Source organism: Cornus florida, unplaced genomic scaffold (genome assembly GCF_030987335.1).
Source record: "Cornus florida cultivar Cherokee Brave unplaced genomic scaffold, ASM3098733v1 CherokeeBrave_3.0.0_Hap2_Chr04, whole genome shotgun sequence".
NCBI classification, from domain to species: Eukaryota; Viridiplantae; Streptophyta; class Magnoliopsida; order Cornales; family Cornaceae; genus Cornus; species Cornus florida.
The window spans coordinates 92,716,270-92,740,424 of NW_026775574.1; the positions used below are offsets into that span (position 1 = coordinate 92,716,270).

At 37.0% G+C, this 24,155-nt stretch overlaps 1 protein-coding gene across 1 annotated transcript; it reads left to right on the forward strand.

The window, feature by feature from the left end:
* Positions 1–9,037: 9,037 nt before the first annotated feature.
* Positions 9,038–10,405, forward strand: LOC132305363 (uncharacterized). Its single transcript, XM_059803015.1, has 3 exons — positions 9,038–9,556; positions 9,654–10,262; positions 10,358–10,405. The coding sequence occupies exons 1-3, from the start codon at positions 9,038–9,040 to the stop codon at positions 10,403–10,405; spliced, it is 1,176 nt and encodes a 391-aa protein (XP_059658998.1).
* The last annotated feature ends 13,750 nt before the right edge of the window (positions 10,406–24,155 follow it).

A 24,155-nucleotide genomic window follows, 5' to 3' on the forward strand; every position in this document is an offset into this window, starting at 1 on the left:
ACCCCAACATTATCCTGGAAAATTATGCTTAAATATGTAAATTAATCGATCACTTTGGAATGGCATATACGTCACACATCCTAGATCAAGTAAAAGCTCTAGCTTTCAGCAAGCCACCGCTACATCGATTTCATTAGGAATTGATGATCTTTTATGATACCTTCTAAGGGATGGCTAGTTCAAGATGACTGTATACAGTATGAAATTGCCGCTTAATTGAATTCTTGTGCTATCGTTGCTTTAACTAAATTTGAGATGAATATATTGAAATTTGCGGTGTTAGAAGCTGACCTGCTCACGATGATAATGCTGAATGTGGAGTAATGAAACTGTTAGTTCAGGCCACCCATCCTGCTAGTGTGACATTTAATGTGCCAGGCACTCTGCATCTTGGTAGGACCTTTTTGGACTTTAGATGGACTTCCTTAGATTGTATTTTGGATTTGCTTTCGAATTGACAATTTGATTTCATGTTTGAATAATGAGGCATTCCATTCAACCAGTTTTCAAAGTAGTACAAAATTTGATTTATAAATAAAAGTCGACTTCCTTCTAGATGTAGCATTAGATATTACTTTTAATTTGATCCACGATGTGAAAACTTGCACCCACGTGTCATTATTTGGCATCCATTTTATATCTTCAGAATTTATAAGTGTCGCATCAGATGATCTACAATTATCACGTGTGCGTTATCGCATGTGTGTGATACTTCTGGGCCGTCCAAGCAATGCAACAATTTTTTGTGTAGTGCATAGGATAGGAACGGTGCAACTAATGATAATGTAGAATTAGCTAGGTTTGAGTTATTATTAGAAAAAGTGAAACTAATGGTAGTTGTAGAGATGATAAGAACTATTTTGATGCGTCCTGTGTTTTATTTTTCTAGTTATTCTATAAAAAAAAATAAATAAATAAAACCCAAAGCCACTCATTGGTGGATGGTGAACCACTGGACCTTCACTTAATGTTTGACATGGGTTCTAATTATACGAATTAAGGAGAAAAATTATGAATAATACCAAATAAAGCAATTTTTCACATGTTTAAATTATTGCAAGTACAAATTTTGAGCTAATTCAAATGTCAAATAATAATTTATTTATTTTTTTTGAGTTTCTAACCATTTCAATCGATTGAAAAAAAAAAAAAAAGAACTAATAGTATTCATCATGTTCTTAATTGAATAAAAATGGTAAAACAAAATTTTGGAAAGTTTAAAAAAAGGAAAGAAAGAAAGAATAGACTTTCATCATTCTTTAGGAAAAGAATATAGGATATGGTCCCACCTTATTTTATTTTATTTTGGAATTTTCGTTTTTAAAAAAAAAAAAAGAAATCAAAGAAGAGAAGATAATATTCATTTCCTTTGTTTGAATTTATTAAAATAAATAAATTAAGAGTCATTCTATTTACTCGACAAATAAAAACCTACTAGTTCACCGAGTATACGTGGATGTTCATATGTCAAATATAATGAATCTATTTTAAATATTTGGAAAGTTGTTTAAAATATAAGGTAATTAACAATTTGAAAAGTTGCATATCCTTCCATTTGTTTACAATTAAATGTCAAAAATCATATCAACGTCCTAAGATTTCATCTTGTTAACAATTAAAGTTTGAATCACCCTATTCTTAAACGTTTAATACTAAATTACAAATAAAAGTCAAAAATCATATCAAGGATTTCATCTTAATATTCTTTATTAACAATTAAAGTTTGAATCATCGTGGTGTTAAACATTTAATACTAAACTACAAATAAAAGTCAATAATCATATCTACCTCTTAGGATTTCATCTTAATATTCTTTGTTAATAACTAAAGTTTGAATCACCCGTTGTAAAACGTTTTATACTAAGGAAAAAACCCAAAAGCCACTAGTCAATGGTGGACCACTAGACCTTTACTTGATGTTTGGCATAGATTGGGGTGGCAATTCGTGTTCATGTATCATAATCGTGTCGTGTAGATATAAAGGTATGATACGTAACAGGTAAATCTAAACCTAACCCACTTAATAATGGTGTTAAGAATCCTCAATACTAACCCAACCCGTTTATTAAATGGGTAAATGAGTTAACCCATATAATGACGTATTTATCAAAACGAGACATTTAATATTTAATCTAATAATAAATAATAATAAAATTTTGTCACAATTAACCCATTTATTCAAAATAAGAAAAAAATCATAAGATATATACAAGGTTTATGTTAAAATAACTTAACTTACATAGTAATTGGGTTTAAACTGGTAACATATTACATATGTCATATTCATGATTATAACATATTGATTTAAACGGATCATAAATGGTTTACACGAGTTGAACACCTTAACACTAAACCTATATAGTTAAGTGAACGGATTAATCGTGTCAATCCGTTTATGACCCGAACCCGTTTAAGGTCAACCCCAACCTGTTTGAAGTCAACCAAAACCCGCTTATCTCGTGTCATGTCAACCCGTTTAATATTTAGCAATTAATTTTTTAGTTTGGTGACTATTTGTCTTTTTTGGTCACAAAAATCTAATTTTCCCAAGAAAGTATTGGAGAGATTTTTATCTCTAAATTTTCAACTTAGTCCTTTTAAATATTTCTCTATTTGATTTGTAGGAAAGTCTCGACTATTTCTAAATTTTCAAGTTGAGATAACAGGTTTCTAAGTTATTTATTGAGATCCTTAAATCAAGTTTCCAGTTTTAAATAATAATAAAAAAAGTACAATATTGAGCACCTTTTCTTGTTCCTTAAAACTTGTTATTTTTTCAATCTTTCGACCTCGTCTATTAAGTTGTCATTTTAAGAGAATTAAAATAATAATTTTATTTATAGAAAACACTATCACGTACTCATAAATAAAATTAAAGTATTCCCGTCCCTACTTCTTTTATTCCCCTCTCGATTTCTTTTCATATCCCGGCTCCCAAACATAGCCCAATGCTACTTTATCTCAATTATGTGATTAAACAAAGATAGGCTAGATAATAGTGTATCCTTGTTACATGTCCCACCCAATTTCCTTTTGTGAATGGATCCTCTCCGCACAAAACTGCTCATACCACTTCCCTTCCCTACTTCCATTCCCCTCTCCATTTCTTTTCATATCCTGACTGCCAAACATAAGCCCAATTCTGAACCCTCTGTTTTCATCGGAACCTAAAAAATGGCGGACTCATTCCCCAAAACACATCTCGATCAAACGTCGTCTGCAACTCCAAACCCACCATCACCATAACCCCCCAAACCTCCATTTCCGAAGACCAACCCACAATGGCAGAATGGGTTCTTCAAAGCGGTGGCAATGGATTCCCGAGAGGAGAGGAGAGGGGTGATCGGCAGGCACAGAGGCGAGGTAATTTATTTCATTAATTTACGGGTTGCTTAAATTTCCAAATCCCAATCCCACATCGATAAAATAGAATATTAGATTTCGGTTAATAATAAGCGGCGTTGCAATCCAATATTGCCGAGCCCAGTAGCGCGGGCTTGTGACCAAGCGGGGCATTAAAGTGGTTGGATTGGATTGGATTGGAATGGAATGTGCAACTGAAACTGCCTTAGCTGGAAAGAATTGTTAAAAACTGAAATTAGAACCTTAGCTCTGGAGAATTGTTAAAAACTTCCTTAGCTGGAAAACTAGCTATACATGAATAATTGTTAAAAATTGAGACTGCCTTAGCTCTGGAGAACTATCCTACACATGAATACCCTAGCTCTGGACTGGTGAATTGTTAAAAATTGAAACTGCAACTGCCTTAGCTGGAGAACTAGCCCCTCACACATAGACAACCACTTTTTGGTTCGGGTCTATGATTTTTATGGCATGTTTTGCTGTGCATGTTATATGTTCCAGTTCTGATTATTGCTCCTATTATGTACTTTTCACATCATGAATTGTCTCACACAAATTGAGTAATTTAGCTTCCAAGTAATATAAATGATGATGAAACAAAAATAATAGAAGATGATTGAGCGGAGAATTTGATCCCTTTTTGTCATTTTTAAACACTTTACCGGTTAAATGATGGATCTATTGATCTCTGGTCGAGGTAGACATCCAAGAAATATGTGAATGATTGAAAATGATCTTTACCAATACCTAAGGAACCTACATTTTCTCCCTACCGGGCTGTGGTGAACACAAATGCAACGTTTAGTAATACTGAAAGCTATTGAATAAATACTGTAACACTTTCAGTTATTGACGCGAGATCATAATTTCATATTCCAAGACATTTTGTTTCAGACTGAATGTGTTACCGTATTTACTGAACAGTTTTCAGCAATGCTAAGTGATGCTGCATTTGTGTTCACCTGAGGCCGGCAGGTAGAAAATGTAGTTTCCTTAGGCGTTGGTAGAGGTGCATATTCATTCTAAGCATTGAGACAACATCAGACATGGTAGTTCGATCATTTGGATTTCCTTGGAGATGGAGAAGCCCTATTTTAATGTATCTCAACAATGTAGAAGTGGAAGAAGGATTATCGAATATTAGGTCCATCAAATCCATCCCTCCGTATCAGCAATCCACAACTCCCTTGCCTGAAACATTCCATTATTTAAGTCACACGTATCATGTACAGTTTAATAATAATTTATGCTTGTATGTGTCATAGCTGTGACTGTGAGTGGTTAGGGAGAGTGAGTATAAGAAAGGAAAATAGGCAGCGTATGACCAAGTGGAGTTTCTTGGGAGACCCTTACCTTGGTGGATAGTGAGATGTCTCATTTATAGAGAAGATTGAAGAAGCGGCATGGGTATAACAGTAAATGAATTGGTTTTAGTTCCCCTAAGATGCTCGTTTTGCTTTAATAAATTGTAGTGTTTATAATCCTTTTCCATTGCTTGGACTAATGAGGTTTTAATATGATTGAAAAGGGTGTCTGATCCCTTCTTAATTATCTTATTTTATTTTTTATGGAGGTATGCACATTGATCTCTTGTTGAGGTAGACATTTAAGAAAATGTGAATGATTGAAAATGATCTTTAAGCTTTGCCTGTAGAGTGGTGGAGTTTATTGCAACTGGATTAAGGATTAATATTGCTTGTGTTAAGTTCAATATTGTGCTCGTATCCCTCTAACATAAAAAGTAAAAGAAATATTGTAATTGATATATGTATTTATTCCATGATTGACCCTTAGGTCATGCCTCTTCTTTTTGTCTATACCGTTCTCGTGGCATCAGAAGTAAATGCTCTTTTGCTTATGTTTCACATATTACAATAAAATGTTTGCCATGAGTTAATATTATTATTATTATTTAATTTTTGTATTTTAAGGTGTCTGAGTGAGAGACTATTTCCCTCCAAACACATGGCAAGCCCCAATGTCACATGCCAAATTTTGATCAAAGGAGAGTTCATGTGCGGCTGGTTTAAGTTGGGAGAACGAATGATTCCACCCCTTTGTCGAGTTTGGCTGGAGTACTTGTAAGAGTCAAGTAGCAGAGTTTGGTTGTGATATCTAGTACCTTTATGCCATTTTCAAACTTGATCCCTTTATATGCAGAATCATTGTGAGAGATTATTCTTTATGTTTTTTCCTCTTGTTGCAGCCGGCCACACTCTCCTCTCTGTCCCCATTTCTTCTCTTGTTACATGATTTAGACTTATTTATCATCTCCTTGAACTTGAATATTGGTCAAGCTTTAGGGGTCACTATAAGTGAGATCAAGCTTGAAGAAGGCAATTAAAATAGATGTTTGACTTTCCTCTCAACTTTTCTTTTCTCTTTTGACGCCGGAGTCTTCTACTCCGGCATCTATCGTTCTCTTTCTCTATATTTTCTCTTTTGGTTTTGACGGATCATGCTACGTTCATATCTCAAAGTAGCGACCCTACCATGTCTCAATCTTCTCAGGAAGATCCAAAGTTGTTCAATTGATAGGGATGTGGTCCTTAGGGTTGATCGTCAGAGCATTGCAGAACGTGAATCTGTACTGAAATCTTGTCTGGTTTGTCGATTTGATCATGATGTGGGGTGCATTAAGAGGATTGAGGAGTGGGCAATGATATCTTGGCAGATCTCGTGTGGAGTAAAAGTCTCAAACCTACCTAACGGCTTGTTCTTGTTCCGTCTACCATCGGAGGCCGAAGCTTGCAGAGTTTTGAATGTGGGGAGGAAGAGATGGGGTGAAGCTTCCCTACACATCGATAAGTGGGATTTTGCGGTGGGATACTCAGCTGTGGTTGATCGTGACAGGTTACGAAGGGTGGTGTTGTTTGGATTGCCCCTCCATCTCTGGTGTCACAAACTATTTGTAGCTATCGGTGACCTCTGCGATGGGTTTAGAGGAGTGGAAGCGGATGATCAAGCAAGAGGTGAACGAGTTCTCATTCCTGTTTCCGCCGGAGCTGTGGTGCCGGAGTTTGTTTTTGTTAAAGACCAACGAGTAGCCTTCAAGATCAGGTTGATTGAGGAAACCTCACCTTGCATTCTTCCAAAATCCTATTATAGGTTTGGTGAGGCTTCTCTCCTCCCGTATGATGGAGAATTCAACGGCGGGCATCATCGGCATTTGCAGGCTCAATTGAGTTCTCAAGCAAAATGAAGAGCATTTGCCGATGCGCCATAAGCGAGTGTGGTTGACAGATTTCTGAGGTGTACGCAAAACGCCCATTTTCCACGCTTTTCAAATCCTCGTCTTGATCACCTTGATGGTATTCAACCACGTGGGCAACCTCGTGGCTTCACGAGGGCCTTTTATATAGCTGAATTAAATGGGCATAAGTATGGGCCTCTTTTTTCTGGGTTGAACAATGGGCCTTTAGGTTCTTATGGACCACAAGCTTCACTTAAAAGGAATGTTATGTGGAGGCCCAATAATAAGCTATCCATTTCTTTCCTAAATGATAAGCCCAACCCACATTTGCCCAAGTCCAGTCGTAATAATACTAAGTTACGTATTGGGCCATTTGAAGACTTAAGAGGATTGGTTCATTGGGGCCCAATAATAAGAAATCAGCTTCTTTTCTTAATACAAAACCCTATCCAGCCACCTAACCAATTCATGTACGGGATCGTCTTCCTCATGTTCCCTCTGTGAAATTCTGGAGCTCACCAGAGAAGAGGAGGTGGATGAAATTAAATGAATATGAGGCTAGTGTGGGAACAGATAAGAAGGGTTTTCGTCATCTATAGTGTTGCGCTGATTCTTCAATCAAGCCCCCTCCAGCTATATCTCGGATAATGGGAAATAGCTGCAGACTTTCAATTCGGGATTCTAACAGAAGCAACCATGTTTATAGATGGTCGAAGAAAGATAAACAGAAATGGACCTCCACTGACCCAGGTATGTCCTCTATTTCTCATTCTCAAAGCTCCCTTAACGCACCTTCTTCTTCTTCTTCCTTTTCTAGAGAGGTAAGGGGCGATGTTGAGATGTCAATGGAGAAGAGTTGTGTTATGACTGATGTGCCTTTGGCACCTGCTAAAGAGTTTGAGCCGATTACAGAGACGACTACCAGCGAAATTGTCACTTCAGGCCAAACAGATTCACTTAATTGTGAAGTTCAGGACTCATCAGATGGGGTCATGGTTCGAGTTGGAAGAGACCTTCACTTTCAGTTGTCTAATGAGTCAACCATGGCTCTGCTCAAAGAACTTCGCCTTTATGTTACTTTAAAAGGTTTTAATTGTACATCGTCTATTGGGGAAGAACAAAAAAAATTGGTTAGTTTCTTGAGTAGTGGACTAGGAGACTGTATTGATTCTGACTCGTTTTCAGAGCCTTTTGATTTTGGAAGGGCTTGTGATGAGGAGGTGGCTACTGATTTGGTTTCTATCCAAGAAGTCTGTTCTAACGAGTTTGTACCTTAGATGGAGAATAATTTTTCTGAAGTGATAGAGGAGGAACTTTTGGCAATTGAGAGGTCTGGTTGTTCAATAACAAATGTTGATTTGGGTAAGGATTGAATGATTGAAAACTTAGGAGCTGCTAGTGAGTTGCTAGGTGTTTCTTCATAAGGAAACAGGAACCAAACACTTTCCATTCTTCAAGCTATAGTGGAAGGTAGAGAGGTTGCTGTGACTGAAGAGGTAGTGAACCCGAGGCCTTTATCATCCTGGAAAAGGGCATAGGAGATCAAGAATTTGATCTCTGAAGTCAATTATGAAGGAAAGAAGGGGGTGGTGAAGGAGAAGGGAAGGACTAGGAGTTGGAGCGCGAAGAAAGGAGGTGGAGAGATAATCTTAGCTGGTTTTTAATGAAGCTACGACTTATTTCTTAGAATGTTCGTGGTCTCAACGACCCGAATAAAAGGAGAGTGGTTAAGGTTTCTTTAAGGAAGTGGGGGCCATTTTGTTTGTTTGCAAGAAACAAAGTTGGCATCCATTACGGATGGGGTGGTTAGGAGTTTGTGGGGAGGAAGGTTTGTAGAATGGGAGGTTTTGAATGCTATAGGTACTTCAGGCGGTATCTTAATTATGTGGGATTGTAGATGGGTGTCACGGCTGGATGCGTGGGTGGGGAGATTTTCAGTGTCTTGCAAGTTCAAGTTGGAAGAGGACAATTTCAGTTGGGTTTTCATTGGGGTCTATGGACCAGTTGTTGATATTGATCGGCCTTTTTTTTGGGAGGAGCTTAATCATGCTTAAGAAATGTGGTCTCTTCCTTGGTGCTTGGGTGGGGACTTTAATTCTGTTAGATTCCCATTAGAGAGGTCCACAGGAGGTAAAAGGTCTTCTGAAATGGATCAGTTTTCTGATTTCATTGATGAGTATCTTCTTATCGATTTACCTATGGAAGGCGCAGCCTATACATGGTCAAAAATGATCCTGTCACTTTTTCAAGGCTGGATCATTTTTTGATTTCTAGGGAGTGGGAAGAAAAATTCTCGGATGTCGTTCAAGCAGTTTTGGCTCGGGTCATTTCTGATCATGTTCCTTTGGTTTTAGATTGTAGAGGTTTGAGTTCTCAAAGGTCTCCGTTTCAATTTGAGAATATGTGGCTAAGAGCGGAGGACTTCCAAGGGAAGTTTAGTCTTGGTGGGAGGGAGTTGTTGTCATAGGCTCATCTAGCTTCATGTTAACTACAAAGTTGAAGGCTCTCAAATTCGATCTTAAAAAGTGGAATAAAGACGTTTTTGGGAATCTTGAATGGAGGAAGAGTAGAGTCTTTGCTGATTTTTATGAGATTGATCGCCTTGAAGAGGGGGGTGGGGATGTAGAGTTCTTGCGTTCTAGGAGAGCTTCTTGTCAAACAGATTTTGCAAAGATTGCTAGTATGGAGGAGATATCTTGGCGACAAAAATCTCGGGCTCTTTGGTTAAAAGAGAGAGATCGTAACACAAAATTTTTTCACAGACTCGCTAACGCTCATAGAAGAAGTAATCATATAGGACGTATTTGGGTAGAAGGTGTAGAGATGTGGAAGGAGGAAGATGTGCATAATGGGATTGTTTCTTTTTATCAGAAGCTTTATACTGAACCGTTTATTTGGAGACCCAAACTTGATGGTCTTCATTTCGAGGCCATTTCCGAGATCGATAGGGAAGGGCTTAAGATTCTTTTTACTGAAGAAGAAGTTCTAAAGGCTCTAGTTGTAATAGGGACAAAGCTCTGGGCCAAATAGGTTCACTATGCGGTTTCTTTTGGAAAGTTGGACAGTTGTGAAAAATGATGTCTTGGGCACTTTTTAGGAGTTTTATTCTATTGGTGCTTTTGAGAAGTCGCTTAATGGAACTTTCATTGCCCTTATCCCTAAGAAGGGAGGTGCTTCTGACATTAAAGACTTTCTTCCTATCTGCTTAGTGGGTTATATCAACAAGCTTTTTGCTAAGGTCTTTGCTCTTAGGTTAAGGGGAGTAATGGATGGGATTATTTCAAATCCCCAGAATGCTTTTGTTAGAGGACGAAAAATTCTTGATTCAGTTCTTATTGCAGGTGAATGTGTGGATTCCAGATTGAGAAGTGGAGTTCCTAGAGTTTTCTGCAAACTTGACATTGAGAAAGCATATGTTCATGTGAATTGGAATTTCCCGCTTTATTTACTTCAGAGAATGGGGTCTGGAAGTAAATGGAGGAAATGGATTGAGACATGTCTTTCGTCAGTCAAATTCTCTGTTCTTGTGAACGGGTCTCCGGTTGGTTTCTTTGGGTGCTCTCAAGGTTTAAGACAAGTAGATCCCCTATCATCTTTCCTCTTTCTTATTGTTATGGAGGACTTAAGCAGACTTATGCGAAGAGCAGAGGATCTTGATCTCATCAAAGGCTTTATGGTGGGAAGAGATCCTGTTCATCAGATGGAGGTCTCTCATTTACTTTGTGCAGACGACACCTTGGTTTTTGTTTTGCTAATGTGTCTTAGCTTAGATATTTGAGGTGCATTTTGGCCTGCTTTTAGGCTGTCCCTGGTCTGAAAGTTAATGTGACATGTGCTTGTGCTGGTTAGAGATGTTCAGGATATTTCTTCTCTAGCGGAAGTCCTTGGGTGTAGGGTGAGTTCTTTTCCAATTTAGTATTTGGACTTGCCTTTAGGGGTTTCCATTAGAATAGTGGGGTGTTGGGACCCTGTGATTGATAGGTATGTGAAGAGATTAGCGGGATGGAAAAAGCAATACTTGTCTAAGGGAGGGAAAGTTACGCTTATAAAGAGCACTTTATCGAGCCTTCCTACTTATTTTTTATCTATGTTACAAATTCCATGCCCTGTTGCTGATAGGATCGAAAAAATTCAAAGGATTTCCTTTAGGGTGGAAGAGGTGATGAATTTAAGTATCATCTTGTCAATTGGGGACAAGTTTGCAAGCCAATGAAGTTTGGTGGTCTTGGTATCAGAAGACTGGTCCCTTTTAACCAAACTCTTCTGGGTAAATGGCTGTGGAGGTATGGAAGGGAAAGGCATCGCCCGTGGCGATGGCTAATTTCATGTCGATATAGGGCAGAGAGTAGTGGTTGGTTTACTCGCCCGGTTTCTCTAGTGGGAGGAGTTGGGGCATGGAAATTCATAAGGAAGGGATGGGATACTTTTTCTACTCATATCAAATTCAAAGTTCGTAATGGCAGATGTGTACGCTTTTGGGAGGATCTTTGGTGTGGAGACCAGCCTTTATCTAATTTATTTCCCAGTTTATATAGTATTGCAGTTGATAGACTTACCTACGTAGCCAACTGTTATCAACTTGATAGTAGAGGGATTACGTGGGACGTGCAATTTCGACGCTCTTTTCAGGATTGAGAGATGGACGAGGTATGTGTTTTCATGGATTTGTTGTATCGACAGGAGGCAGTTGGCAGAGGTAGTGATGTCATGACATGGATTCCTTCTTCCCATGGTCACTTTGAAGTTCGTTCCTTATTCTTATGTCTTTCTGATTTCGATATTGTTGATTTTCATGAAAGACTATTTGGCGTTCTATGGCTCCAACTAGAGTGGCATTCTTTGTTTAGACTGCTGTTTGGGGTAAGATCCTTACGATTGATAATCTAAGGAAAAAGGGGCAATTGTCTTGTTAATTAGTGTTATTTGTGCAAACAAGATGGTGAGTCACTTGCTCACATTCTAATACATTGTCCTATAGTGACGGATTGTTGGAATCTTATCTTTTGTCAATTTCATATGCATTGGTTTATGCCTTGTTATCCTAAGGATTTGATTTGTATATGGAGAGGATGCCGTGTGAGTAGCGCTGTTTGCGATTATTGGAGAGTTGTACCACATTGTGTTTGGTGGTGTATTTGGAAGGAGAGGAATAATAGAATGTTCGAAGGGAAAGAATCGTCCATGGTGAGTCTCAAACTTCACATCATACGCTCTCTTTTTAGTTATGTGAAGAGAAAGTCTTATTCTTCTTCTGAAGATTTAATTATTTTTTTGGCTTCTTTGGGATCTTAATCCCTAGTTCCACTTTTGTATAAGGGATGCATTCCCCACTTGAACGCCTTTTTTATTTCAATTATTACTTATAAAAAAAAAAAAAAAAAAAAGTGTCTAGTAGGTTTCAATACATGTTCGTGGACATCACTTTGGTGGGTACGAGTAGGGGTTGGGGGCTATGCCAGGGGAACCCTAGATGCATTTGCTTAGATTGCTTTTCAATTTGCTTTTGAATTGACTGCATAAATCATGTAACAGACTATTTCTAGGTTGAAACAATTTTGATTTCATGCTTGAATAATGAGGCAATTTAGTTAACTTACACCTAAAAGTAGACTGCTACTGGATATAGGAAATTACCAATGAATCTTTCCTGAGTCTTGAAAGTGATACTAGTTAGCATGCTACAATGTAAGGGCTAAAGGTCTTGTGAAAACTTGCATCCACGTATTGTTATGTGACATCCACTAGTTTTTTCCACTGGAAGCAGTGTTATCTTCAGAATTTATACTCTACACTTTTGTTAGAAATTTGTCTAAAATTCATTTATGACATGACAAAAATCTATTGGCTACAGAAGTGTGATGCTGAAGCTTCCAAAGGAAGCTTTAAAACTCTTGGGTAACAAGAATTATTCTGGGGTAGCAAGTGCTATTTGGCTTCCAAAGGAAGCTTTGTAATATACTTGGACACCAAGTATATTTTTGGCTATAAATAGCATTGTACTCATTCGATGAAAAGCATCCGAGCCAGAGACTATTCAGATCAAGAAAGTGTATTGGTTTTGTGTGTGAGAAAATCCTTTTGTTTGTGCAATCTTCATGTGACACTAGAAGCTTGTCTTTGGGTGGGTTTTTCTCTTTGTGTAAACTATATACTTTTTGGGTATTTCTTGAGAGTGTAGTGTGAGTCTTCTTTGTTGGTGAGTTAGTGGTATGAGAAGAAAGATTATTTTGGGGAAGAACCAAAATGTTTTTCAGTTTGTAATCTTCTTTTTTATATTGATATGAATCATCATCGCCCGTGGATGTAGGCATAGCCAAAACACGTAAATCCTAGTCTCGTTTGTGTGTGCACTATTTATTTTCTTGTCATTAATTTTTCTCTTTGTTCTCATAAATTCCTATTCGATCCATATTTCATAACAACTTCACTACAAGATCATGGAATACGAGGATATCAAGTGATATGACCTAACAGGATTGTGAAATTTGGGTATTAATGATTTAGGAAAGTCCAGAAACCTCGGCGGACCATGAACAATAGGTCAACAAGCTATCCGTAGAAAGGACCATGAACCTGGTAGGTCAACAAGTTCTCTCTTAGTAGTAACTACATTGCAATATGAAAGTTTACAAGGATATGGTTCCTAAGATTTTACTGGCTTTAAACATTCATCTCCTTCTGGAAATGAACCTTGGTGCAGCTTATGATATTGTGGAATCGGGTTGAATTATTATTAGAAAAAAGTGAAATTGGTTGCTTCTTTAATGAAATGCTAAGAACAATTTTGGGACACAACCTTAGGTTATCACAACAGTTAATTATATTTTTTATGATACTGTCTTATTTGGACTTATAGCTTTTTGAAAGATGTCTCACTTGATAGGCTATACAAACAGGAAGCTGTTATATGTTTCAAATTTCATTGTGCAAACATTTAGTATAATGTATATAGATATTGCTGAACCAATTTAAACAGATTCTGAATAATCTTACAGAAGATACACCAGATACACCTCACTCTTGTGCCTGAGCTGATGCTGCTGTTGTATCAAAGGATCTCCTCCTGTCCAAGAAAATGAGATCTATCGATATTCCTGAACATGTTATGAAGTTTGCAGAAGCTTGAGGGATATATACCTGCAGCCGGTGTGACCAAGAAGGGAGATCTTAGGGCTGCAATGTAGAAAATGTCAGTTACACCCAGGCCATACTTCCTATATGTTATCATATATCCCATTAGGAGCACATTTTATAATTCCTAGCCTATACATAAAATGAAGTTGATTCCATGTAAATTCAAATTTATTTATATAATATAATGATTAGACTTCTTATTGAATTGAATTGAATTGAATCGAATTTTAGGTTTATCTTATATAATTCATGCCCTCTTGTACCAACTCTAGAAAGATCATCAAGAGCTAAACTCCACCACTTCTTCCTCGATCCTCCACGTGAGGACTACTTCTTCTGACATCTCAGTGCTCTACTTAGGCCTCTATTTCTCGGTATTCTGATTGCCATTGAAGTGATTCCTCATATCGTAGAACCTGACATTTACATATGGTTATTTAATTTGTTACTGAAGTAATTTGAATTTAATAAGTTTCAGTTCGACTTGCAAGCTTATTCAACCCAAAGCTGAAAAATTAAGGATAGGTTGAGCTCGATTGGTTAGCCCGGGTTGACGGTTGGATTGAGTTATGTTGGGTTAGAGTTAAAGATTTCATACCTCAAGATTGAGCCTTTAACTCACGTAATTCGCCCCAGTTGCACCCCTAGTGATTACCATCTACTAAACCAATAAACAATCAACGAGGATCCATTTATATTTTTTGAATTGCTAATGGTTGTGTGTGTTAGGTTGGATCTGTTGTTGCCAACAGCAAAATGGTGTGCACCCAACCCACATTGGGTTTGATAGCAATAAAATCAAGCCACAATGGGTTTGTGGTAGCTCACCCTAGTTAGTGCACCTGCTGTGCAGAACCCCGACCTCACACGCAACCACTTTTGGTAATTTTCTGTGCAACGCTGCTGCTTGATATGGCCCACTATTTGGAACAGAATTTAGCTTTATATCGGAGTGGAATAGATAGGTTTTGTATTATGGTGGCGGGTACTTCGATGGGTCTTGAGGCTTATTCTTGTTTTGATGAGCTATCTTTTAAATGCTTGGGATTCATGGTACTGTTTATGCGCAATCTAATGCGTCGGTTTGTGCAGATTCAAGTTGATTTTGGAAGGTTTGAATAGGACATGGCAGGAAAGGAGCTGAGCGTAAGATAGATTTACTAGTATAATAGGCCACGACGGTGGCTGACATCAGATAAATTGGGGGCAATGGGTTTTGGATTGTGCGTGCAATTCATAGATGAGGATGGCAGTGTTATCATGAATGTCGACGGTATGGCTAGAGAATCTTCCCGTTAAGATGATGTTGCTGAATGATCAGCATTTGAGGGTATGTTTGCCCATTGGGAGTATCATTTCTATTAGGCTAATAAGCACAAACATGTCTAGGAAACCCATCAAAAGTGTTAGAAGTGTTATTTTTTAGTGGTGTTCCGTCCTTTGGGTGAGTCTACTTCCCTCCAAACACAATGCCAAATTTTAATTGAGGGAGAATTCTTGTGAGTTGGTTTAAGTGGGCAGAATTGAACTAAGGATGTAAGCTTTGTCTGATTTGGCTTGAGGTCCTGTTAAAATCAAGTAGCTGTGTTTGGTTGTGGTTTTGAGTACATTTAAGCCATTTCAAGCTTGATCCTTTATGTGCAGAATAGTTGTTAGAGCTAATTATGTATGTTTAAAAATGCCTAGTAAGTTTTATTTATTTATTTATTTTTTATGTGGGAAAGTCAAATGCCTTTAAGTTGCTTAACAGCATTATGCTGATTATGATGTGATTTATTGCATATTCGTTGACATCACTTTGGTCGGAAGGAAGGGGGGTTGGGGGCTATGATGAAGTCGGATCCTGTATTGAAGTAAATCTCGGATATGAAGCCAATGCGACTTCGGGAGATGTATGCTTTTGTAACAATATTGTAGTAGATGGAATTTGTCTTTGTTGATAAAATTACTGTTCTATTCATATGGAATATGCCTTTTAAAGAAGATGTGTTTTACCTTTTCCCAATTCGTTCAACATGCATTTGCCAATAATCTTTTAAGTCCACCTCTGTGATGAACTCGTATATGCCAGACGATGGTGTGTTTTTGCTTTTCCCAGCTCTATACTATTAAGATGGACAGTACCGTAATTATAATTACCAGATCTCCGAAGAAGGTGAAGGGGATACCATCCAGGTTTTTGATCTCTCTGTTACAGTATTTCTCAATTTCATCAGAGTACCTTATTTGAGGTGGAGAAATCTTTAGTTAAGGTCGAATCTAACCTACCAGCATGTTAATTTGAAGTCCACCTCTGTGATGAACTTGTATATGCCGGAAGATGGTGTGTTTTTGCTTTTCCCAGCTCTATACCATTAAGATGGACATTACCGTAATTCTCAATTCCATCATAGTACCTTATTTGAGGTGGAGAAATCTTTAGTTAAGGTGGAATCTAACCTACTAGCATGTTAATTTGAACTAGTTCAAGAACTTTGAACCAATTCAACTGGAGTGATGAGTTGGACTTTGACTACTACCTTAGTTGAACCAGTTCAAGTGAGGTAGTGAGTTGCAACACTTTTGGGGCAACAAAGTTGAACCAGTTCAAGTGTTGGTGAACTGGTTCAACTCCCTTAGGAAGCTATGTGATTTGTTTTCCTTATTGATTTTGGAAGTAAGAAGACTTAGGGAAAAAGCAATAGATTTGAAGAAGAAATTGTATCTCTATTTTAGAGTTAGATTAATATGGTAACTGCTTGTAGGAAAGTTGATCATTGTCCAACAAGGAATTAGGTTTGAAGACTCTATAAATAGTGATGTGTATGAGAGAAAGAAAATTGTAGAGAGAAAAACAAAATTGAGATGGTGAGAGAGAAAAGAGTGTGTAATCAAGTTTTTAAAGTAAAGTTAATCGTTCTTTGCCCGTGGATTAGGCAATTTGCCAAACCACGTAAATCTTATTTTTTTGCATGTGTGTGATTTTTATCTGTTATATTTGCCAATTGTGTGTGTATGAAACCCCACCCCAACATTATCCTGGAAAATTATGCTTAAATATGTAAATTAATCGATCACTTTGGAATGGCATATACGTCACACATCCTAGATCAAGTAAAAGCTCTAGCTTTCAGCAAGCCACCGCTACATCGATTTCATTAGGAATTGATGATCTTTTATGATACCTTCTAAGGGATGGGTAGTTCAAGTTGACTGTATACAGTATGAAATTGCCGCTTAATTGAATTCTTGTGCTATCGTTGCTTTAACTAAATTTGAGATGAATATATTGAAATTTGCGGTGTTAGAAGCTGACCTGCTCACGATGATAATGCTGAATGTGGAGTAATGAAACTGTTAGTTCAGGCCATCCATCCTGCTAGTGTGACATTTAATGTGCCAGGCACTCGGCATCTTGGTAGGAGCTTTTTGGACTTTAGATGGACTTCCTTAGATTGTATTTTGGATTTGCTTTCGAATTGACAATTTGATTTCATGTTTGAATAATGAGGCATTCCATTCAACCAGTTTTCAAAGTAGTACAAAATTTGATTTATAAATAAAAGTCGACTTCCTTCTAGATGTAGCATTAGATATTACTTTTAATTTGATCCACGATGTGAAAACTTGCACCCACGTGTCGTTATTTGGCATCCATTTTATATCTTCAGAATTTATAAGTGTCGCATCAGATGATCTACAATTATCACGTGTTCGTTATCGCATGTGTGTGATGCTTCTGGGCCGTCCAAGCAATGCAACAATTTTTTGTGTAGTGCATAGGATAGGAACGGTGCAACTAATGATAATGTAGAATTAGCTAGGTTTGAGTTATTATTAGAAAAAGTGAAACTAATGGTAGTTGTGGAGATGATATGATGATTCTATCCCACTTGATAGACTATGAATTAAAAGACGTGTAATTGCGTCTTGCGTTTTATTTTTCAAGTTATTCTATAAAAAAAATAAATAAATAAAACCCAAAGCCACTTATTGGTGGATGGTGAACCACTGGACCTTCACTTAATGTTTGACATGGGTTCTAATTATACGAATTAAGGAGAAAAATTATGAATAATACCAAATAAAGCAATTTTTTCACATGTTTAAATTATTACAAGTAGAAATTTTGAGCTAATTCACATGTCAAATAATAATTAATTTATTTTTTTGAGTTTCTAACCATTTCAATCGATTGAAAAAAAAAAAAATAGAATTTTTAAGCTTAAAATTTGTTGGAACTTTACAAAAAAAAAAAAAAAAAAAAAAAAAAAAAAAAACTAATAGTATTCATCATGTTCTTAATTGAATAAAAATGGTAAAACAAAATTTTGGAAAGGTTTAAAAAAAGGAAAGAAAGAAAGAATAGACTTTCATCATTCTTTAGGAAAAGAATATAGGATATGGTCCCACCTTATTTTATTTTATTTTGGAATTTTCGTTTTTTTAAAAAAAAAAGATATCAAAGAAGAGAAGATAATATTCATTTCCTTTGTTTGGATTTATTAAAATAAATAAATTAAGAGTCATTCTATTTACTCGACAAATAAAAACCTACTAGTTCACCCAGTATACGTGGATGTTCATATGTCAAATATAATGAATCTATTTTAAATATTTGGAAAGTTGTTTAAAATATAAGGTAATTAACAATTTGAAAAGTTGCATATCCTTCCATTTGTTTACAATTAAATGTCAAAAATCATATCAACGTCCTAAGATTTCATCTTGTTAACAATTAAAGTTTGAATCACCCTATTCTTAAACGTTTAATACTAAATTACAAATAAAAGTCAAAAATCATATCAAGGATTTCATCTTAATATTCTTTATTAACAATTAAAGTTTGAATCATCGTGGTGTTAAACATTTAATACTAAACTACAAATAAAAGTCAATAATCATATCTACCTCTTAGGATTTCATCTTAATATTCTTTGTTAATAACTAAAGTTTGAATCACCCGTTGTAAAACGTTTTATACTAAGGAAAAAACCCAAAAGCCACCAGTCAATGGTGGACCACTAGACCTTTACTTGATGTTTGGCATAGATTGGGGTGGCAATTCGTGTTCATGTATCATAATCGTGTCGTGTAGATATAAAGGTATTATACGTAACAGGTAAATCTAAACCTAACCCACTTAATAATGATGTTAAGAATCCTCAATACTAACCCAACCCGTTTATTAAATGGGTAAATGAGTTAACCCATTTAATGACGTATTTATCAAAACGAGACATTTAATATTTAATCTAATAAAAGATAATAATAATAAAATTTTGTCACAATTAACCCATTTATTCAAAATAAGAAAAAAATCATAAGGTATAGACAAGGTTTATGTTAAAATAACTTAACTTACATAGTAATTGAGTTTAAACATGTAACATATTACATATGTCATATTCATGATTATAACATATTGATTTAAACGGATCATAAATGGTTTACACGAGTTGAACACCTTAACACTAAACCTATATAGTTAAGTGAACGGATTAATCGTGTCAATCCGTTTATGACCCGAACCCGTTTAAGGTGTTTAATATTTAGCAATTAACTTTTTAGTTTGGTGACTATTTGTCTTTTTTGGTCACTAAAATCTAATTTTCCCAACAAAGTATTGGAGAGATTTTTATCTCTAAATTTTCAACTTAGTCCTTTTAAATATTTCTCTATTTGATTTGTAGGAAAGTCTCGACTGTTTCTAAATTTTCAAGTTGAGATAATAGGTTTCTAAGTTATTTATTGAGATCCTTAAATCAAGTTTCCAGTTTTAAATAATAATAAAAAAAGTACAATATTGAGCACCTTTTCTTGTTCCTTAAAACTTGTTATTTTCTCAATCTTTCGACCTCGTCTATTATGTTGTCATTTTAAGAGAATTAAAATAATAATTTTATTTATAGAAAACACTATCACGTACTCATAAATAAAATTAAAGTATTCCCGTCCCTACTTCTTTTATTCCCCTCTCGATTTCTTTTCATATCCCGGCTCCCAAACATAGCCCAATGCTACTTTATCTCAATTATGTGATTAAACAAAGATAGGCTAGATAATAGTGTATCCTTGTTACATGTCCCACCCAATTTCCTTTTGTGAATGGATCCTCTCCGCACAAAACTGCTCATACCACTTCCCTTCCCTACTTCCATTCCCCTCTCCATTTCTTTTCATATCCTGACTGCCAAACATAAGCCCAATTCTGAACCCTCTGTTTTCATCGGAACCTAAAAAATGGCGGACTCATTCCCCAAAACACATCTCGATCAAACGTCGTCTGCAACTCCAAACCCACCATCACCATAACCCCCCAAACCTCCATTTCCGAAGACCAACCCACAATGGCAGAATGGGTTCTTCAAAGCGGTGGCAATGGATTCCCGAGAGGAGAGGAGAGGGGTGATCGGCAGGCACAGAGGCGAGGTAATTTATTTCATTAATTTACGGGTTGCTTAAATTTCCAAATCCCAATCCCACATCGATAAAATAGAATATTAGATTTCGGTTAATAATAAGCGGCGTTGCAATCCAATATTGCCGAGCCCAGTAGCGCGGGCTTGTGACCAAGCGGGGCATTAAAGTGGTTGGATTGGAATGTGCAACTGAAACTGCCTTAGCTGGAAAGAATTGTTAAAAACTTCCTTAGCTGGAAAACTAGCTATACATGAATAATTGTTAAAAATTGAGACTGCCTTAGCTCTGGAGAACTATCCTACACATGAATACCCTAGCTCTGGACTGGTGAATTGTTAAAAATTGAAACTGCAACTGCCTTAGCTGGAGAACTAGCCCCTCACACATAGACAACCACTTTTTGGTTCGGGTCTATGATTTTTTATGGCATGTTTTGCTGTGCATGTTATATGTTCCAGTTCTGATTATTGCTCCTATTATGTACTTTTCACATCATGAATTGTCTCACACAAATTGAGTAATTTAGCTTCCAAGTAATATAAATGATGATGAAACAAAAATAATAGAAGATGATTGAGCGGAGAATTTGATCCCTTTTTGTCATTTTTAAACAATTTACCGGTTAAATGATGGATCTATTGATCTCTGGTCGAGGTAGACATCCAAGAAATATGTGAATGATTGAAAATGATCTTTACCAATACCTAAGGAACCTACATTTTCTCCCTAACGGGCTGTGGTGAACACAAATGCAACGTTTAGTAATACTGAAAGCTATTGAATAAATACTGTAACACTTTCAGTTATTGACGCGAGATCATAATTTCATATTCCATGACATTTTGTTTCAGACTGAATGTGTTACCGTACTTACTGAACAGTTTTCAGCAATGCTAAGTGATGCTGCATTTGTGTTCACCTGAGGCCGGCAGGTAGAAAATGTAGTTTCCTTAGGCGTTGGTAGAGGTGCATATTCATTCTAAGCATTGAGACAACATCAGACATGGTAGTTCGATCATTTGGATTTCCTTGGAGATGGAGAAGCCCTATTTTAATGTATCTCAACAATGTAGAAGTGGAAGAAGGATTATCGAATATTAGGTCCATCAAATCCATCCCTCCGTATCAGCAATCCACAACTCCCTTGCCTGAAACATTCCATTATTTAAGTCACACGTATCATGTACAGTTTAATAATAATTTATGCTTGTATGTGTCATAGCTGTGACTGTGAGTGGTTAGGGAGAGTGAGTATAAGAAAGGAAAATAGGCAGCGTATGACCAAGTGGAGTTTCTTGGGAGACCCTTACCTTGGTGGATAGTGAGATGTCTCATTTATAGAGAAGATTGAAGAAGCGGCATGGGTATAATAGTAAATGAATTGGTTTTAGTTCCCCTAAGATGCTCGTTTTGCTTTAATAAATTGTAGTGTTTATAATCCTTTTCCATTGCTTGGACTAATGAGGTTTTAATATGATTGAAAAGGGTGTCTGATCTCTTCTTAATTGTCTTATTTTATTTTTTATGGAGGTATGCACATTGATCTCTTGTTGAGGTATACATTTAAGAAAATGTGAATGATTGAAAATGATCTTTAAGCTTTGCCTGTAGAGTGGTGGAGTTTATTGCAACTGGATTAAGGATTAATATTGCTTGTGTTAAGTTCAATATTGTGCTCGTATCCCTCTAACATAAAAAGTAAAAGAAATATTGTAATTGATATATGTATTTATTACATGATTGACCCTTAGGTCATGCCTCTTCTTTTTGTCTGTACCATTCTTGTGGCATCAGAAGTAAATGCTCTTTTGCTTATGTTTCACATATTACAATAAAATGTTTGCCATGAGTTAATTATTATTATTATTATTTAATTTTTTTATTTTAAGGTGTCCCATTCTTTGAGTGAGAGACTATTTCCCTCCAAACACATGGCAAGCCCCAATGTCACATGCCAAATTTTGATCAAAGGAGAGTTCATGTGCGGCTGGTTTAAGTGGGGAGAACGAATGATTCCACCCCTTTATCGAGTTTGGCTGGAGTACTTGTAAGAGTCAAGTAGCGGAGTTTGGTTGTGATATCTAGTACCTTTATACCATTTTCAAACTTGATCCCTTTATATGCAGAATCATTGTGAGAGATTATTCTTTATGTTTTTTCCTCTTGTTGCAGCCGGCCATGCTCTCCTCTCTGTCCCCATTTCTTCTCTTGTTACATGATTTAGACTTATTTATCATCTCCTTGAACTTGAATATTGGTCAAGCTTTAGGGGTCACTATAAGTGAGATCAAGCTTGAAGAAGGCAATTAAAATAGATGTTTGACTTTCCTCTCAACTTTTATTTTCTCTTTTGATGCCGGAGTCTTCTACTCCGGCATCTATCGTTCTCTTTCTCTTTATTTTCTCTTTTGGTTTTGACGGATCATGCTACGTTCATATCTCAAAGTAGCGACCCTACCATGTCTCAATCTTCTCAGGAAGATCCAAAGTTGTTCAATTGATAGAGATGTGGTCCTTAGGGTTGATCGTCAGAGCATTGCAGAACGTGAATCTTTACTGAAATCTTGTCTAGTTTGTCGATTTGATCATGATGTGGGGTGCATTAAGAGGATTGAGGAGTGGGCGATGATATCTTGGCAAATCTCGTGTGGAGTAAAAGTCTCAAACCTACCTAACGGCTTGTTCTTGTTCCGTTTACCATCGGAGGCCGAAGCTTGCAGAGTTTTGAATGTGGGGAGGAAGAGATGGGGTGAAGCTTCCCTACACATCGACAAGTGGGATTTCGCGGTGGGATACTCAGCTGTGGTTGATCGTGACAGGTTACGAAGGGTGGTGTTGTTTGGATTGCCCCTCCATCTCTGGTGTCACAAACTATTTGTAGCTATCGGTGACCTCTGCGATGGGTTTAGAGGAGTGGAAGCGGATGATCAAGCAAGAGGTGAACGAGTTCTCATTCCTGTTTCCGCCGGAGCTGTGGTGCCGGAGTTTGTTTTTGTTAAAGACCAACGAGTAGCCTTCAAGATCAGGTTGATTGAGGAAACCTCACCTTGCATTCTTCCAAAATCCTATTATAGGTTTGGTGAGGCTTCTCTCCTCCCGTATGATGGAGAATTCAACGGCGGGCATCATCGGCATTTGCAGGCTCAATTGAGTTCTTAAGGAAAATGAAGAGCATTTGCCGATGCGCCATAAGCGAGTGTGGTTGACAGATTTCTGAGGTGTACGCAAAATGCCCATTTTCCACGCTTTTCAAATCCTCGTCTTGATCACCTTGATGGTATTCAACCACGTGGGCAACCTCGCGGCTTCACGAGGGCCTTTCATATAGCTGAATTAAATGGGCATAAGTATGGGCCTCTTTTTTCTGGGTTGAACAATGGGCCTTTAGGTTCTTATGGACCACAAGCTTCACTTAAAAGGAATGTTATGTGGAGGCCCAATAATAAGCTATCCATTTCTTTCCTAAATGATAAGCCCAACCCACATTTGCCCAAGTCCAATCGTAATAATACTAAGTTACGTATTGGGCCATTTGAAGACTTAAAAGGATTGGTTCATTGGGGCCCAATAATAAGAAATCAGTTTCTTTTCTTAATACAAAACCCTGTCCAGCCACCAAACCAATTCATGTACAGGATCGTCTTCCTCATGTTCCCTCTGTGAAATTTTGGAGCTCACCAGAGAAGAGGAGGTGGATGAAATTAAATGAATATGAGGCTAGTGTGGGAACAGATAAGAAGGGTTTTTGTCATCTATAGTGTTGCGCTGATTCTTCAATCAAGCCCCCTCCAGCTATATCTCGGATAATGGGAAATAGCTGTAGACTTTCAATTCGGGATTCTAACAGAAGCAACCATGTTTATAGATGGTCGAAGAAAGATAAACAGAAATGGACCTCCACTGACCCAGGTATGTCCTCTATTTCTCATTCTCAGAGCTCCCTTAACGCACCTTCTTCTTCTTCTTCCCTTTCTAGAGAGGTAAGGGGCGATGTTGAGATGTCAATGGAGAAGAGTTGTGTTATGACTGATGTGCCTTTGGCACCTGTTAAAGAGTTTGAGCC